The sequence below is a fragment of the Lagenorhynchus albirostris genome, chromosome 13 (genome assembly GCF_949774975.1).
Source record: "Lagenorhynchus albirostris chromosome 13, mLagAlb1.1, whole genome shotgun sequence".
Lineage (NCBI taxonomy): Eukaryota > Metazoa > Chordata > Mammalia > Artiodactyla > Delphinidae > Lagenorhynchus > Lagenorhynchus albirostris.
Genome location: NC_083107.1, coordinates 51,505,995 through 51,521,491, shown reverse-complemented (window position 1 = coordinate 51,521,491; position 15,497 = coordinate 51,505,995). Strand labels below are relative to the sequence as shown.

General features: G+C 41.2%; 1 protein-coding gene across 3 annotated transcripts in view; it reads left to right on the top strand.

Moving 5' to 3' along the window:
* The window catches only part of RHOQ (ras homolog family member Q), a 38,550-nt gene that overhangs the window by 18,176 nt on the left and 4,877 nt on the right, over positions 1–15,497 (top strand). For all 3 annotated transcript variants that reach the window (XM_060169916.1, XM_060169915.1, XM_060169914.1), the window contains exons 3-4: positions 13,343–13,507; positions 13,814–13,909. In XM_060169916.1, coding sequence (XP_060025899.1) covers positions 13,343–13,507; positions 13,814–13,909 — 261 coding nt within the window. The remainder of the gene's footprint in view (positions 1–13,342; positions 13,508–13,813; positions 13,910–15,497) is intronic.

Below are 15,497 nucleotides of genomic sequence, written 5' to 3'. Positions count from 1 at the left end.
CTCCTGGATTGGCTGAGCTTCTGGGAGCACGAGGATGCTCGTACAAACGTGGGTCCAGTGAACCTTTTACAGGCAGCAGCTGAAAACTGCCCGTGCTGTTTGCAGCACAGGGCAGAGAGGGCCTGGCGGCAAGGGCTGGGTGGCCATCAGAGTCCACGTGCATCATGATTCTTTTTCAGTTCTCAGGTCTCGTTTACCGTTGTTTTAAAAAAATACATTTGGGGTATATTAGTTTAGCTATCTTCAGTTGTTTTAATAAAATTCCTGACTTCAGTTCTTGCCTGCCATGTAAACATATGCACTTAGCAAGCAGCCACATTTCTCAGTGTGTTCTTCACAAAGTCGCTTTTACCCTCAATCCTCCTTTTCCACCGATTTATTTCTCTCTGCCAAATCTGCCAAAACTGAAGAACTAAGGAATACTACTGGGCGTGGTGATAAACTCGCAGCCCACACAGGCTCCACGCTAGCTCATTTAGTCTTCCAACAGTTTAGTCCATTTTATGGATGAAGGAAATGGAAACGGTAAGTGACTTGCCTGGAGCCACATAGCCAGTAAAACTATGATTCAAAGATTTAAAAGGTCTGTGTCTAAAACCTGTGACCTACTGCTTGCTTAGAACAAAGGGGCCAGGAGGGTCCTAAACTAGTTGATTGGAGAACTGCCTTCCTGCCTCATTTCTGCCCAGCTGTCCTGTAACTTTGGACAAGTTGGACGAGTTTCTCTGAGCCTCAGTTTCCTCATCAGTAAAGTGGGAGCTGCCCTATCTCATAGGCTGATGGTGAGGGTTTGGTGGGATAGTAGGGCTAGTGTGAAAGCAGGAGCAAGGCGCTCTGTGCTGTGAAGCAAAATAAGGCTAGAGTAACACAATGCGGTGACTCGTTAATAAGCCTGGAAAAGAGCTCTGCTGGGAGCCTCCTGTAGCACAAGAAGGCCAGAGCTGGAGGGGAGAAGATGAAGTGGGTGATGCAGAAGAGGCAGAGTAGGGGTTATGAGACATGCCTGAAGGAGGGTAAGCTGTGCTCCACAACGTGGAAGCGTGTCACGGTGATGAATGCAGGTCCTGAGGAGTGGATGGCTTGGGTATTTCTGCCAGGGACTCCTGCAGGGAAAGGGTATTTCTGCCACGTGCAGGCATCTCTCTGAATTTCAAAGAAATCTGTGTGTGTGTGTGTGTGTGTGCACACTCATGTGTGTAGGCCCATGAGGACCCAACTTTGCATACTTGTGGACCTATGTGTATTTTCCTTAAGGTGAAATTCACACAACATAAAATTAATCATTTTTAAGTGTACAATTCAGTAGCATTTAGTACCTTCACAATGTTGCATAACCTCCACCTCTGTCGAGTTCCAGAACATTTTCATCACCCCAACAGAAATTGTGTATACTTTCTAAAGGGTCTGTTCTGTGAAAATGTATTTGTGAACCGCATTAGGTCATCCTGATTTTGCCTACCTGCCCAGAAGCCTCCCTCCCTCGTCTGCCTGTCCCATGTCTTTGGCCAAGGAGTGTGGTCTAAGACCTCAGATTCCAAATGGGTTTGCTAGTCATGGTAAACTCCTCCATGCAGTATGGCTGTCTCGGGTGGGCATGGAGAAAACCAGCATTTCAGGCTTAATCAGAGGGTAGTTCCTGAGGCTTCTCTCGCCGCTTGACTGCCTGTTCTATCTATCTGCCTGCACCTATCAGTCATCGTAAGCCTCTTCCTCAGCCTCAGAGGCGAAGAAGGTAGGTGTTAGTCCACAGTGGAGGAAAATGGTGCTTCCTCTGCATTTGGCCCATCTGTAACTCCTAGTTCTATGTTGGTGCCCTCGCCACATGGGCAGCCCAGGTGACCTGAATCCACAGTGCCCAACAGTCCTCTGTAGCTCAAGCATTAAAAAAGTAAGAGGGGGCTTCCCTGGTGGCGCAGCGGTTGAGAGTCCGCCTGCCGATGCAGGGGACACGGGTTCATGCCCCGGTCCGGGAAGATCCCACATGCCACGGAGCAGCTGGGCCCGTGAGCCATGGCCGCTGAGCCTGCGCGTCCGGAGCCTGTGCTCCGCAACGGGAGAGGCCACAACAGTGAGAGGCCCGCGTACCGCAAAAGAAAAAAAAAAAAAGGGTAAGAGGGCTGTTCCCCTGGAAGTGTCAGGCCTGGTACTTATATATGCCTGCCTCCAAATAGCTGGCCCTGGGCAGCATCCACTCCCCTGTGATACAGGGACCACAGCACCAGCCAATGTAGTGGGGCTCCCTGAATAGTCTCTATGAGCTGCAGAGATGGGGCCAGTGAGTAGCAAATCCTTCCCTACTGAGTGAGGGGTGGAGGGAGAGAGAGGGAGACAGAGAGGAGGAGCAGCAGAAGGAGAAGAAGGGGTGAGGAAAGAGCTGCCTTCAGTCATCTAGGGACTACTTCATGCTGATTCCACTACTTAGATCTTGTGCTCACCCAGGAACCAATATCAGGCACACCTCAGAGGTACTGCAAGTTCAGACCATGCAATAAAGTGAATATCGCAATAAAGTGAGCATATGAATTTTTTGCTTTCCTAGTGCATGTGAAAGTTATGTTTATAGAGTAGTCTATTAAGTGTGCAAAAGCATCATGTCTAAAGAAAAAGTGCATACCTTAATTAAAAACTATTGCTTAAAAATGCTAACCATCACCTGAGCCTTCAGTGAGTTCATAGTAGTAACGTCAAAGATCACTGATCAGGGACTTCCCTGGCAGTCCAGTGGTTAAGACTTCACCTTCCAATGCAGCGGGTGTGGGTTCAATCCCTGGTGGGGGAGCTAGGATCCCACATGCCTCACAGCCAAAAAACCGAAACAGAAAACAGAAACAATATTGTAACAAATTCAATAAAGACTTTAAAAATGGTCCACATCAAAAAAAAAACTTTAAAAAAAAAGATCACTGATCATAGATCACCATAACAAATATAATAATGATTTTTTAAAAAGGCCTGAAATATTGCGAGAACTACCAAAGTGTGACACATAGACATGAGGTGAGCAAATGCTGTTGGAAAAATGGCACTGATAGACTTGCTCGCTGCAGGGTTGCGACATACCTTCAATTTGTAAAAAATGCAATCTGCAAAGTGCAATGAACTGAAGCGCAATAAAATGAGGTATGCCTGTGCTTTGGCCGGGGGCAGAGAGTGAGCCCCTTGGATAATCCAGGGACCACTTCATTCTGATTGGACTACTTGGATCATGTGCGCACCTAGGAACCAGTGACCTTGGCCGGGGGGGTAGGGAATGAAACTCCATGATTGGCTTAAATCCAACCAGGAATTCTTTAAGCTAGATATGGGGTCAGGGTTCCCAGGGGCATGTGTCTGAATAGAGGAGTGGTGGGTCTTGACCTAAATCAGTTTTGGAAAGAAAGAACAAGTAGGAGAAGGATGCCGGGTAGACAGTCAATGATATCCTCCATCCTAGATAAAACAAATGTCAAGACAATGGAAAAAACGTGGTGGTGAAAAACAGTAGCAGGAACTAAAATGCTGGAAGAATTGCTCCGTCTGAGGCTCTGCGCCTTAGAGCTCACCTTATTATTCAGGAAGGTGGGTTGGACAGAGAAAGGGCCCTGATCTTAGGAGGCAGTTGGAATCTTGGCTGAAAGCGGTAACCTGAGAAAATCTCAGGCAACCTGAGAAATTCACCTGTTAGTGGAGGATTCAGAGGCTCTATCCGTCATCTCCAGCTCTGCAGCCGATAAAGGAGGTGCAGGCCATCGTGATCTGGCTGCAGTTTGTTCTTCTGACTTCATCTCCCACACGCTACCCTCATTCATTCAGCAAGAATTTAATAAGCAGCTACTATAAACCAGACTTCGAAGAGTAGTCCTCTGCCCTCACGGAGTCCTGTGGAGGATACAGATAAGAAAAGAGGTAGTTGTATTACAATGTAAGAAACGGGATGACAGGAGAAGGTGTTACAGAGAGAGGGACCTTGATCTGAATTGGGGGTTTGGAGAAGGTTTGTTGGACCAAGAGATTTTTAGACCAAATCTTGAAAGATGAGTAGGAGCTGTCCAGGTGAGGAGTGTGGAGAGGGAAGAACAGACTGGCTGGGCAAGTGGTTGACCGACTTTGTGTTTGGGGTTGATACTGAGGACCCCCAGGGTTATGGTTTGATCCTGATGGAGTGGTGATGTCCTTTCGTGAGATGGTAAACTCAACAGGACTTGCAGATTTGAGGGGGAAGAAATGACTTTAGTTTAGAAATGTTGAATCTGAGATAATTCTGGTTCTGCCAAAAGGAGGCATCTAGAGCTGGGTCTGGAACTCAGAGGCAGAGAGCTCTTCCAGATACTCGTTTCCCACTGTCAACATCTTGAGCTTAACATGCCCAAAATTGGCCTCTTGAGTTTTCTCCCTAATGTGTTTCTCCACCTTCAGTCTTCCTCATCCCTGTAAAAGACATTATCCATCCAGCTGCACAAGCTGAACCCTGGATTATTCCAGAAGGCTCCCTGGAGGCATCTGTCAGGGCTTTTCTGCCTTGGGCCTTTTGCCCCTAGTGTCCTATATCTGGCTTCTCAAAGCATCCCTCACATCTTAGGTAGACGTTGCTCCCTCCGAGAGGTCTTTCCAGACCACCCAGACTGAAGCTGCTCGTCCTGGTTATTCTCTGTCTCCTGGCTGTTTTCCTTCACAGCACCTATCCCAGTTCGCATTTATAATCATTTTTGTCCCAATTTGTTAAATACCTGACTCAGTGCCTCTAGTATATTAGATCCATCCCCCCTTTGATAACAATTTTTATGTTTCTCCCATACTTATCTTCAAATGAAGTCTATAGCTAATATAACCTTTCTGTATATATAATTTTAAATCAGTATAACATCCTGGCAGTAATAGGAAGGAAAAATAAAAGGAAAGTAATTCATAATCAACATATTTATTTCAGGGCTTCCCTGGTGGCGCAGTGGTTGAGAGTCCGCCTGCCAAAGCAGGGGACACGGGTTCGCGCCCCGGTCCGGGAAGATCCCACGTGCCGCGGAGCGGCTGGGCCCGTGAGCCATGGCTGCTGAGCCTGCGCGTCCGGAGCCTGTGTTCCACAATGGGAGAGGCCACAACAGTGAGAGGCCCGCATACCGCAAAAAAAAAAAAAAAAAAAATTTATTTCAGTATTAAATTCCTAAGTTCCCAGGGCTGAGTACTCAGAAATCATAATGAAGTAGTCAGGTGAACAACCATGAATGCAATAGCTCTAAAAGTTGACTAACGGGTTTGTGTTTTAGTGACAATTAGGGTACTAAGAGCAACATTGCCAGTGGTGTGCAATTTTCTGCATTGGTAAGCAACTCCTGTAATGTTTGAACAACATCAAGTAAATCTACCTTTCTACTAATATGCAACAGAGATAGATCCTAGATTCAGGTCATTATTAAAAGTTTTTTCATAGTCATTCAGTGCCTAGAGGTACACTCATCAATCATGCAGGACCCAGGACTGTTTTTCACTACACAGGTCAGGTAGCACCCTGGCTCACACCCCTAAATGCTGGTAGAGTTCCCCCATTCATGTTGACGATCAAAAATACCTCCCGCACTTCCACAGTGTCCCCTGGACCTAGAGTAGTCCTGCCCCAGTGGGGAGGCACTTGCCTCTCCTCTGTTGTACTGTGAATTCCACGAGGGCAGGGTCCACGTCTGTTTCTCACTGGAGTACACAGTGTTCAGCACCTAGTGGGTTTATATTTGTTGAAATGAAAGAATGCATGACTATTCCATCAACATGAAATTTGTACCAAAAAGTTAGGAAAGGAGTACACTGCACAGAAGTGTGGCCTGACATTGACCTTCCTTCTGCATGCCTTAGGCCAGCTGACCTCTGTTTTAGTGAAAGAGACTTGCAATTATAGCTCCAGACAATGTAGAATTGCAGCTCTTAAATCCTTTACAATGAAGGAAGTCATCTCACCATGCACAAAAGAAATTGCACTGTCTCTGAAGCTGTGGTTTGTCTTTTTTTGGAAAGTCAGGCTTGTCTGTTGAAGAGCTCAAAACACTTGACCAGCTCTCTCATTTATCTTAACATGTGTATGCTATATTTATTCTCCCCTCACAGATGGGGAAATGAAGCTTGCCGAAGGGCCATATTTAGTTGAGTGTTGATCCTCTGCCTTGGGGGGTCAGCTTAGATAAAACAGTATCCTAAAACTCAATTTTTATGCAGTAGTTTAAACCTCCACCCACATTAAATCTGTTACTAGGGCTGCTCACAAGGGTAAAAAGTGTTAGTTTGAGCGTTTTTAACCATGTGACGTGGCGATCTAGTTCAGTCCTCTCCTTTTAGAGATGAGGAAGTGCAGGTTCACGAGACACGGTTAGATAATGGCAGAACCAGTTCTCCAGCTGGTCGTCTTTCTGCTACCGCACATTTCAACCTTTCTCTCTCTCTCTTTTTTTTTCTCCAGCTAACCTAAACAGGAGTTATAATAAGTCAGGCAGCCAAAAGGAAGATAATAATGGAAAAGAAGCCAAAGATCTGGTCCACTAGCTGCTAAATAATTAATAAATTAACTGGGAGACTGACTTATTCTAATCAAAATATATGAAGATGACAGTTGCTTAAAGTTAGAAGCTGAATCTTCAGTTTCAAGAATTCTTTTACCAAGAACTAATCAGGCTCATGATAAGTAAATACCATCTCACAACTGAACAGGGATTTTTAAAAAAGGAAGGAAAAAAAGTCAAATATTTTTAAAGTTTTTGAAAAACAATGATCTCTTAGGAATTTCCAGCACTTAAAAAAATTCTCCTCCCCAAATTTTCTTTAGTCCACCTGTAGCAGGAGAGTGGTAGGTAAATTCAATAAACTCATCATCGATGCATTTTGAACCAAACTTACCAAAATATTCCACAAAAGAACTCAACCCAGCTTCCTTGGAAAAGTTATTTTTAAGGGGGTGAAAGGTGACATTTCACAAAGTTAAATACAAAATGAACTTGAAAGTGACAAAAGGACAACACAAAAAAATGAGGTTTCACAGACTACTGTTACCAAGAATTATTGAAGAAATGTTGATAATTGATAAGATTTCTGACAAAACACTTCATCTTCAGAAGCTAGCTTCAGTCCATGTGCCCTCTTGGCTTTAGTATAGCACCTTTTGGGGGTAGAGTGATTCAAGAGCCATGCCTGATGCCTATTTTAGGCTTCTCACCAGAAACAGATGTTTCAGATGGAGATTACTACTCCTTCATTTACCACAAGCCACCAGTTGTCAGGGACATTCTTACTTAGTTGCCTTACATTTTATATATCTGCAAGTAGTCAGAAGCTGTTTTAGACTTTAGAAGTCTGGGGCTTGTCTGTTAAAGAATTATTCAGTTGTGGTCCCACTTTTTCTTGGTTGTTACAGAGGAAAAATTCTTACAAGTTTTGATAATGACTGTTTTCTGAATCAAAGTAATGTCCTGGATTATTCGGAGGCGTAATATATTCTTATAGCACTTATAGTCTTCAAAGCACTTGTCGTTGATAATCTCCCATTTTACAGACTGATAAACAAAGGATCTAAGAAATAAGTGACTTGCCAAGGCCACATGCTAGTAGGTCATATATGTTCCAATCCTCTCCGTTCTGTAAGACCCAACCCAAATGCCACCTCTTCTAAAAGTCTTTTTTTTAGAGTCCCCTAATTACTACCCTTGGTTTTCACCACATTCTGACTTGTAATACAATGTCTGCATACATTTGTCTCCCTTGCCGTGAACTCCCTATGAGCAGAAACCGTTATAAATGTTTTTGTCTCTTCCAACTTATCAATTCTCCCTCCTCAGTGCCAACTTTAAGCATGTTCTCTCATCAGCACCGCAGTTTCTTCTTCTGTTCTAGGCTGTGACTTTGAGGTCTACAAAGTTCTAGTGAGGTGCACGGGCACACCATGGGTATTATTGCTCATTTGTGTTCGTTGCCATATTTTTAACATACAGGTATCTTACGAGAGCTTTGCAGATGTTTAAATTGTTTTACGAGTCAGAAAGGATCTAAACCTTGGCCTTCCTTCATTTCCCTGATGGATGCACATTCTGGGCACATAGCAGTGATACCAACCAGGGTTCTTGGCCTTCCCCAGTCAATAGAAATTGACTAGAGGCCAGACAAGAGATTCAGGCAAGGCTTTACTGGGGCCCCTGCTGCAGCAGGGGGGAGGGAGGGAGAACAAACAACAGGTTTCCTTGCTTGCTCACTGGCTGAGCAGGGGCGAGCTTGTTCCTTACATGGGGTGAGGGTAGGGGTGTGTCCAGGGGTTGGGCTGGAGGGGCGGCTTAGGTGGTGGTGTGTGCAGGGGGCATACACAGTACCCTGCTTTTCCTCCTGACACTCTGTTTTTGCTCCAGGCTCTTCAAAAGTGGCAGTTGGGTTTTTTGGTCTCTTTGTATTGATCTCTTTTGGGTCCAGAATTTGCCCCAACTGCGATGCACACAGTTATTTTTAGTCTCATATAGTTTCTTTGTATCTTGTTGCTCCAGGAGAGGTTTATTCAGGCACAAGCATTGCAGCACTGTAGCAAAGGTTCCCAGGCCCCAACCTGTCTCAGTAGGTGCTTATTAATGTTTCTTTGATTAAGCATTTATATATTCACCTGCTCCAATTTACACTCTCCCATTGTTGTATCTGACTGCCTTTTTCTATGTACATGTCTTGAATTCCCAACTAAACTATAAGCTCCAAAGGGGACGAGGGGACGATTATATTTTTTATTTGTGTGTACGTGTCCTTAGAACATCTTCCATGCAGTATGATCTCAAAACATCTTTGCTAATTGATTTTCAGTGACCAGTTGTGTGATAGAATACCACAAAAAGCATGGCAAGGCCTATACCACCCAACTTGAGTGATTTTGCTTAAAGTACATATTTTGGATAAGTATTTTAAATAGGTGTACACATTCTAAAAACATGTATTTTTTTTAATTTTTATTGGAGTATAATTGCTTTACAATGGTGTGTTAGTTTCTGCTTTACAACAGAGTGAATCAGTTATACATATACATATATCCCCATATCTCTTCCCTCTTGCGTCTCCCTCCCTCCCACCCTCCCTATTCCACCCTTCTAGCTGGTCACAAAGCACCGAGCTGATCTCCCTGTGCTATGCGACTGCTTCCCACTAGCTATCTATTTTACATTTGGTAGTGTATATATGTCCATATATACACTACCACTCTCTCACTTTGTCCCAGCTTATCCTTCCCCCTCCCCGTTTCCTCAAGTCCATTCTCTAGTAGGTCTGCGTCTCTGCGTCTTTATTCCCGTCTTGCCCTTAGGTTCTTCACGACCTTTTTTTTTTTTTTTTAGATTCCATATATATGTGTTAGCATACGGTTTGTTTTTCTCTTTCTGACTTACTTCACTCTGTATGACAGACTCTAGGTCCATCCACCTCAATACAAATAGCTCAATTTTGTTTCTTTTTACTGCTGAGTAATATTCCATTGTATATACGTGCCACATCTTCTTTATCCATTCATCTGTCGATGGACACTTAGGTTGCTTCCATGTCTTGGCTATTGTAAATAGAGCTGCAATGAACATTGTGGTACAAAAATATGTATTTTAAACAGGTCACTAAAGTGGGAGGGAGCACCCAGGTCCACACCAAGGGAACAAAGGTGGTACAGAAATGGGCACGCTTCTGGGCTGCTGACTGAGCTGGGCATAAAAAGGGGTCTCCTGACTGATGGCCATTTGCCATAGTTCTCTGTTGCACCTGAAGGTGTTTTGTTTCCTCTCAGAGCACATTTCGTTGGTCTCTTATTGTCTGTGGACTCTTGTCAGATTGTCAGCGTGTGATATTGTTGAAGGGTGAAGCTTGTCATCCTCACAGATCAGGCACTCTTGATGAGAATGGAGAGCCTAATCCCTAAGCTACCAGAATACATTGTAAAAAACTGGATCCCGCTGGTACTTAGCCAATTGATAAGAAGCTAAAGCTTTTACTAAGCAGTTCAACAATCCTGTTGACCAAATTCACCATTGTTTTTGATGTAAGCCCGTTGTCTTTAATACACCTGAGAACATTTCGGTTACCAGGCTGAAATGTTTAGATATCTACCTTTAAAAACATTTTTTTGGACTAAAATGTAATTGATTTCTTAATTAGGAGGACACTAGAGAATTGGCTTTGAGGAATTCTTTTAAAAGAAAGGGCAGTTCCGCGTTTAACTTTCTTTGTGTTGTCAAATTTTAAATATGTAGCTGGGGAGGAAAGAATTGCATGCCTCAATTTATTTATCCCCAAATCTAAAATTTCACATTAAGTTCACTCAAGATATTGCACAGTAGATATAAACAATTGTGTATGATGCAGGGTGCAGTATGCACAGGGGATCATTTATTTTTTTAATTTGCTGTCTATTATTAGACTTCTAATTACTCAGGCTGGATGGAAGCCGAAAGGTCTCATTCTGATAATCACTGCCAATTATTTAGCTGGAGATTACAGGCAGAAGGAGTTCATTTTAGATGGTTCAGATTTAAGAAGTAACATTTCTTGCCAAGGAGTTCTAAACACACTTTCTTTTTTTTTTAACCCCAATTCTTCACATTTTAACTATTCCAACAAAAATCTACAGTTTAACAAATCTAGAAATGATTAGTCTAGTTCCATTCCTTTGTGCCCACATGTCTCTCGAGAAAAATCAGTATGCACTGTGGTTATGAAAGGAATCTGTACGATAGACTTATGTTCTGTAAAATGTTTGGATGAATATTTGAATATTAAGCATTTCTAGAGAACTTTGCATTCACTTGCTTTTTATTTCTTGTAATACCCTCCCAGAGAAAGAGTGCCCTTTCTATTTCCCTGATGAGGTAAAATTTTCATTAAAAAAATCTAATTTGATTTTCTTAAAAAATGTGTAATTCTTTTTTTTATTACATTTTAAATAGTCTTCAGGCTCTTGAATCCCCCAAATGACTAATTAGTACAGTAATAATATATCATCCTCTTTTATTAATCTGAAAATTATACTGTCCTCAAGAGACCTCAGTTTGATTTGTGTGTTTTGATGCCAGAGTAGAAAATTTTATTTCTCACTAAAGGAGTTTCTTCCCTGTGGTTGGAGAGAGAACGCTGCAGAGCCAGGGCTCATGTGCCACTGATGGGACCCTGCGTGGATTGGAAGAGAATAGGAGAACCAGTTTCCCGTGGGATGAAGAATTGATGTTAAAGAGTTGAAAGAGTTCTTTTATGTGCTTGGCACGCTCCTGAGTGCTTTAGTTGCAATATCTCATTTATTCCTCATAATCCTATGAGATAGTATCCTCATTTCTAAATCTGTGAAAACTGGATCTCGAAATATGGATGAGGAGAGATGTGTAGCAAGAGCCCCCCATTCCCTGAGCGTGCCGTGTGCAAGTCTGCTCAGGAACAAACTGCTAGGTAGTTGCCAGGTGGAATGCTAAGATCAAATACTGTCCCTTTAATTCTTCTCGACATGCAGTTTGAAATAGGCAGTAGAGTACAAGAAGTATACTTAATTCACCAAATTGTACTATTTAACACTCAAACTGATTTTTAAAACATGTTATACTTTTGATAATAGTCCTTTTGTAACTGACTGGGGTGCCAGCATGTTTCATACCCATTTTGCGTGATCTCTTCATTAATCATTTCTTAACACCAGAGCACTGCTTTATTCGAATCCAATTAGAGGCCTCCACTTTTAAAAATAAATGCTAAAGAAGATTGGGGATGGCATTTCCCATCTTGTCCTGAGCCAACACTTGAGAAATCTTTCAGTGCCCTTGGCTCCAAACTGCAGGTGTGCCCTTCAAAAGCATCACAGAAAAACAGGAGGGTTAGCTCCAAAGTCAAGAGTTTGAGATAATATGAGTTTGAATGTAACATTGTAGTAAGAAAAATGTCAGAAGATGACATGAAAGGAAAATTGTCCCATGAGAGAAATACTACCTGAAACTCTGAGTGGAAGATGTTTTTAGTATGCCTTTAATTCCACATTCATGCACTTCTAGTAGTGAAGCAGGTCATTTAAGAGGGGTGGTGGCTTAGGCCAAAAATAAACTTTCCTTGAAACCAGATGAGAGGCTAGCCCTGACAAAAATGGAATCCTGACTGTTCACTCACAAAAATGTAAGCAAGTAGAATTTTGTGTCATAGGAAATAATCTAAATGAAACAGGATCTTCACTGTCTTTTGTGATGGAGAGATGCTAAAACAGCCCTTCTATAAAATGTGAAGCAGCAGTTTAAATATGGAAGGCATATTTTATAATAACCTATAAGGGAAAAGAATCTGAAAAAGAATAGATATCATGTGTGTGTACATATATATATATATATATATATGTACACACACATACATATATATATAATTGAATCACTTTGCTGTACACCTGAAACTAACACAACATTGTAAATCAACTATACTTCAATTAAAAAAAAAATAATATAGCAGTCTAACGTATTCCGGTCTGGAACCATGTCCAAGACATACTGAAAGGTGCAGAACAACATGGGTTGCACGGTTTTCATCTGTGTACAGATGTTTAAATATGTACAGTTGTAGGCATATACATGCACAGAAAATAACTGGAAAGATACATACGAAAAATCTACATTTCAGGAAAGGAATGGAAATTGGAGAGGAAGGGGGATTTCGTGAATTTACTCAGTATGTTTCTATCTTTAAATTTTTACACAAACATGCATATGCACACACACACACACACAAAATTAAGAAAACTATATAAACAGGGAAAGCAAAGATTTAAGGTCTCAGTGAAGATGTATAGTGGTTAAGGCATAGGTTCTGAAGTAAAACTGCCGGAGTTTGAATCCCATCTCCTTTACTTGCTATATACTTCCTTACACAAGTTAGTTAATTTCTGTTGCCTCAGTTTAGACAAATGCAACATAGAGATAATGGTTCTTACGTCATATAGTTGTTACAAGGATTAAATAAGTAATACATGAGAGAGCATATGGATCATATGTTTAATAACATAGTGAACATTCATATAATATTATTATAAATGACTATACTTAAACATCTAGCTACAATCAATTCTGTGTGCAAACTTTTCAGTTAAAAATGCTTCCAGTGACAACTCTCGTCATCACAATGTATTTTCTCAGAGTTTCATTGTAGACGTTAATGAAACTGTCATATTTTACCCCAGTGGTGTTCAGAGCTTCCAATTAGAATAGAATAGCAAAGACAAATGGAATTATGTTGTTTTTTTGTAGTATGTCGTACATTCCATTTGTGGAGTAGTCCTGACTTTGCTTCTTTGACCATCTAATCTAATGTACATATTTGTTAGTAAACTCTAGAAATGGAAATAATGAGGTTTTTCTTTCTCCCTTAGGAAGACTATGATCGTCTGAGGCCTTTATCTTATCCAATGACTGATGTCTTCCTTATCTGCTTCTCTGTGGTAAATCCAGCCTCATTTCAAAATGTGAAAGAGGAGTGGGTACCAGAACTTAAGGAATACGCACCAAATGTACCCTTTTTATTAATAGGAACTCAGGTATGTCTGCTTTGATTTTACCCATTTAAGAATAACCTCTGTGGCCTGCCTTGTGGTGTTGCTCTCAGACAAATGGCCCTAAGGTTTCGCAAATGAGATAATAATATGTTGAATCTCCGTTGTTATAATAAATTCTGTCACATTTTTGGAAAAAGTAGTGTCAAAGAAAGCAATTACTTTATTAGTTGGTTTTAAAGATTAGGTTCTTTTGTAATCCTTTTTTGATACGTGGGGTTAAATGGGATTACATGCTTTATCTTTAAAGACTGATAATATTATGGGACATTATTAACCTTTCTTAACTAGATTGATCTGCGAGATGACCCCAAAACTTTAGCAAGACTGAATGATATGAAGGAAAAACCTATATGTGTGGAACAAGGACAGAAACTAGCAAAAGAGGTAATGCAACCTTTACAGAATTTAAACGTAAATGTAAATGAAGCTAAGGTGATAATAGAAGCTAATATTTATTGTGCTTTACTGTATGCCAGGCACTGTGCTGAGTGTTTTATACGCATTAGATCATTTAATCCTTGCCTCGACTCAGTGAGGTTGGTCTACTAGTGCCTCTGTTTTATGGAGGAGAAAACAGAGGCACAGCCTTGTCAGGTAACTTGTAAGGTCCGGCAGGTAGTAAATGGCAGAGCTGGGCTTCGGTAAAGGCCTCACTCTGGCCTTTACTAAGCCTGTGCTACACTGCCAACAGTATTTTCCTAGTAAGTCATGTGTACAAAGAGGCGTCACAAATAGGGGCTGCTTAATCAGGCCCTGTCGTCAGTGAAGACTCATGGTGGAGAAGAAATGTGTTGTTGAATTCTCTTCCACAAGAGAATTTTTATGCAAGGTGGAATATATTATCATTTTAAAAATATAACTGTGATGCACAAAATACCTTTTAACTTATCTTCCTCTCCCCAAAGTGAGGCTTACTTTTTTTTCCATTTGCCCCTAACATGGTTGGATTCTATTTTTTAGATGTTATGACTTTAATAGGACTTTTGTGGAAATGGAATATAATAAGGTATTTTTAAAAATACTATCAGGAGGCAGAAGAAAGCAAGAAAACTTTTTGGAGACCAGTTTTTCCTAAAGCAAAAGATAAATAGCTTCACTAACAAGTTACTAGCAAGGAATTTCACATATTAAATTCCGTCATCTTAGGAGAGAAGGAATTTCTAAATTTCATAAAGGTAAAAGTCATAAATGAAAGCATTGATGATTTAACTACGTAAAAATTTAATATGACATCAAATGCCAGAAATAAGATTAAAAGTCATATAACAAACTTGACATTTATGGCAGAAAAATGGGTTAATATCCTTAGTGGACATGAACCCCTTGCATAAGGATTAATCAGAAAAAGACATACGCATACCCCAATAGGAAAAGGGACTCAGAACATCAATGGGAGATTCTCCAAAAAATGCAGATTGCCATTGAAGATAAAAAGTATGTTCATATTCCTTAGTAGTCAAATGTAAGTTCAATTTCCATCTATAAAATTGGCACACAAAAGAGACGTTAATTAGAATACCCACCGTTCCAGGTGTAAGCAAATGGGTACTTTGTTGTTCTGTTGGTCTTTGAGTAAAAGCCTCGACAACATGCAAAAGCCTTAAAGTCATGTACACTTTTGATCAAGCAATTTCATAGGGAGGAGTTTATCCTAAGAATATTATATGGGATGTGCTTAAAGAGACAGCCATAAAGTTCCTGCATTGTTTATAATGGCAAAAAAAAAAACCCTGCATCTATTAAAAATTTATACTAATTTACTTACTGAGATGTTCATGTTTATTATGTAGTTTAAGGGGAAAAAAAGTGGTTGCAAAACACCATTTCTAGACCTGTCAGCATTTGGCACAGTTGGTCCCTTCTTGAAACACATTCACTTGGCTTCCTTGAACGCCCTCTCTTGGGCTTTCTCCCCGCTCGTGGGCCTCTCCTCCATCTCCCCATCTCTGAATGTTGAGGGTCCAGGGATCCG